The sequence below is a fragment of the Propithecus coquereli genome, unplaced genomic scaffold (assembly GCF_000956105.1).
Source record: "Propithecus coquereli isolate 6110/MARCELLA unplaced genomic scaffold, Pcoq_1.0 Scaffold560, whole genome shotgun sequence".
Taxonomy (NCBI): Eukaryota; Metazoa; Chordata; class Mammalia; order Primates; family Indriidae; genus Propithecus; species Propithecus coquereli.
The window spans coordinates 255,452-257,033 of record NW_012151508.1 but is presented as its reverse complement, the minus strand read 5'-3'; the positions used below and the strand labels follow the sequence as shown (position 1 = coordinate 257,033).

The 1,582-nt window shown below is 34.8% G+C and overlaps 1 protein-coding gene across 1 annotated transcript in view; it reads left to right on the top strand.

Annotated features, from left to right (window-relative positions):
• Positions 1-1,287, top strand: part of HSBP1L1 (heat shock factor binding protein 1-like 1) — a 30,614-nt gene extending 29,327 nt beyond the window's left edge. The window contains exon 4 of the mRNA XM_012657816.1: positions 914-1,287. Coding sequence (XP_012513270.1) covers positions 914-919 — 6 coding nt within the window. The 3' untranslated portion in view covers positions 920-1,287. The remainder of the gene's footprint in view (positions 1-913) is intronic.
• Positions 1,288-1,582: the final 295 nt, after the last annotated feature.

Below are 1,582 nucleotides of genomic sequence, written 5' to 3'. Positions count from 1 at the left end.
CCAAAGCTAAGGGATTGAGGGCAGGGACCACGTAGACCTGGCCTCTGCCGTGCACCAGGCCTCAGAGCTTAGCACAGGGCAAGGCACGGCGTAGCGGTCCAGCAACTACCAGAATGAGGATGAACTGCCCAGGCTCCAGCTGGCTGTTTCAAATTAGATCATAACATAATTAATTATTAGCCATCAATTAAATGGTTAAGTCATTGTCAAAACTTCGTTTTTCTGATGCACATACAGCCATTAAAGGCAGCATGAGAGAAAGTCAGATATCTAAAAGTTTATTTAAAAGATGAAAATTAAAAAAAAAAAGCTGAAAATGCCTTTTAAATGAAAAGAAGGACCAAAGAAAGTACGTTTAAATCTGTTTGGATCAGTCTGTTGGTTGGTCATGTGAGGGCAGAGTGGATTTCAGGGGATTCTGCAAAGACCTAAAATTGTGCTTCTGTTGGGGAGGAGAGTCCATTATCCTGAAATGTTAAAAACTGTTCTGCATCCTGATAGAGCTGGCATTTTATCAGCCTCCCCAATAAACTACAATGTCTGTTATACTTTTTCTGCATTTATTTAAAATGCAAATAGGTGGCATGTTATTGGCAAAGTATGTTTTCCTGGATACTCTTGATGGTTAGACAGTAACAGAGTATCACCAACACGATGTAACATGTTCTTGTTTGGAGAGTGCACCTTGTTCGTTCATTTCGAGTTTTCAATCCACACTGACCCCCATTTGACTAAAAGGAAAATCATTTAACATTTATGTTTTTCTGTATTCTGAATTTTTCTATACAAAAATGTTTTAATACTTATGGGAAATTAAGGTATTTTATTGAAAACTCTGGATTTGGATTTATTTAACTGTACATTAATTGGTATATAAATCAATCATTACTTCTCTCCATATTTTTTCTTACAGACCTGAAGATGTTAGACAAGTCACTTGAAACTGTGATAAAATGAAAACTCTACTTTGAGTAATAATCTATGTAATATGATTCTGATTTTCCGTATTTAATTTAAAAATTCATTTTAGTAAAATAAGAGATTAAAAGAACAAAGGCAATGAAGGAAGAATATAATTCAAAGGTGACTAAGCGCCTACCAAAGATGGTTGTAAATAACAGAGTATTTCTCAATGCATACCTAATTTTATGAACCGTGGATGAAAAGCATAGCCATATTAGTTCAAATGTCTTTCCAAATTAAAATTCTAGATCTTTTTTTAAAAAGATCATAAGCAGTTTTCCAACAGAAGCTACATTTGAATAACTGCATTCCAACTCATTTCTAGTCACACGATTTTTAGAAAGACTCATTTTAATATGTCCAGTCCAAATAGATTCTCACAGCAATTGTTCTCCAAACTAGATAAGACTCAAAAACTCCACACCAAATCAAACCAAACTATTAAAAAACAAGAAAACAAGTGATTGAGGAATTCAGTCTTTACTTCCTAAAGGAAACCAGTTATCCTTCATGAATCTTACCTTTTAGTGGTGTTTTTTTGTTTGTTTGTTTTTTACCAAAGAGAGCTTTCCTGAGTCCTGAGGTTACCCCTTCACCCACTCCACCCTGTAGAAGTAAT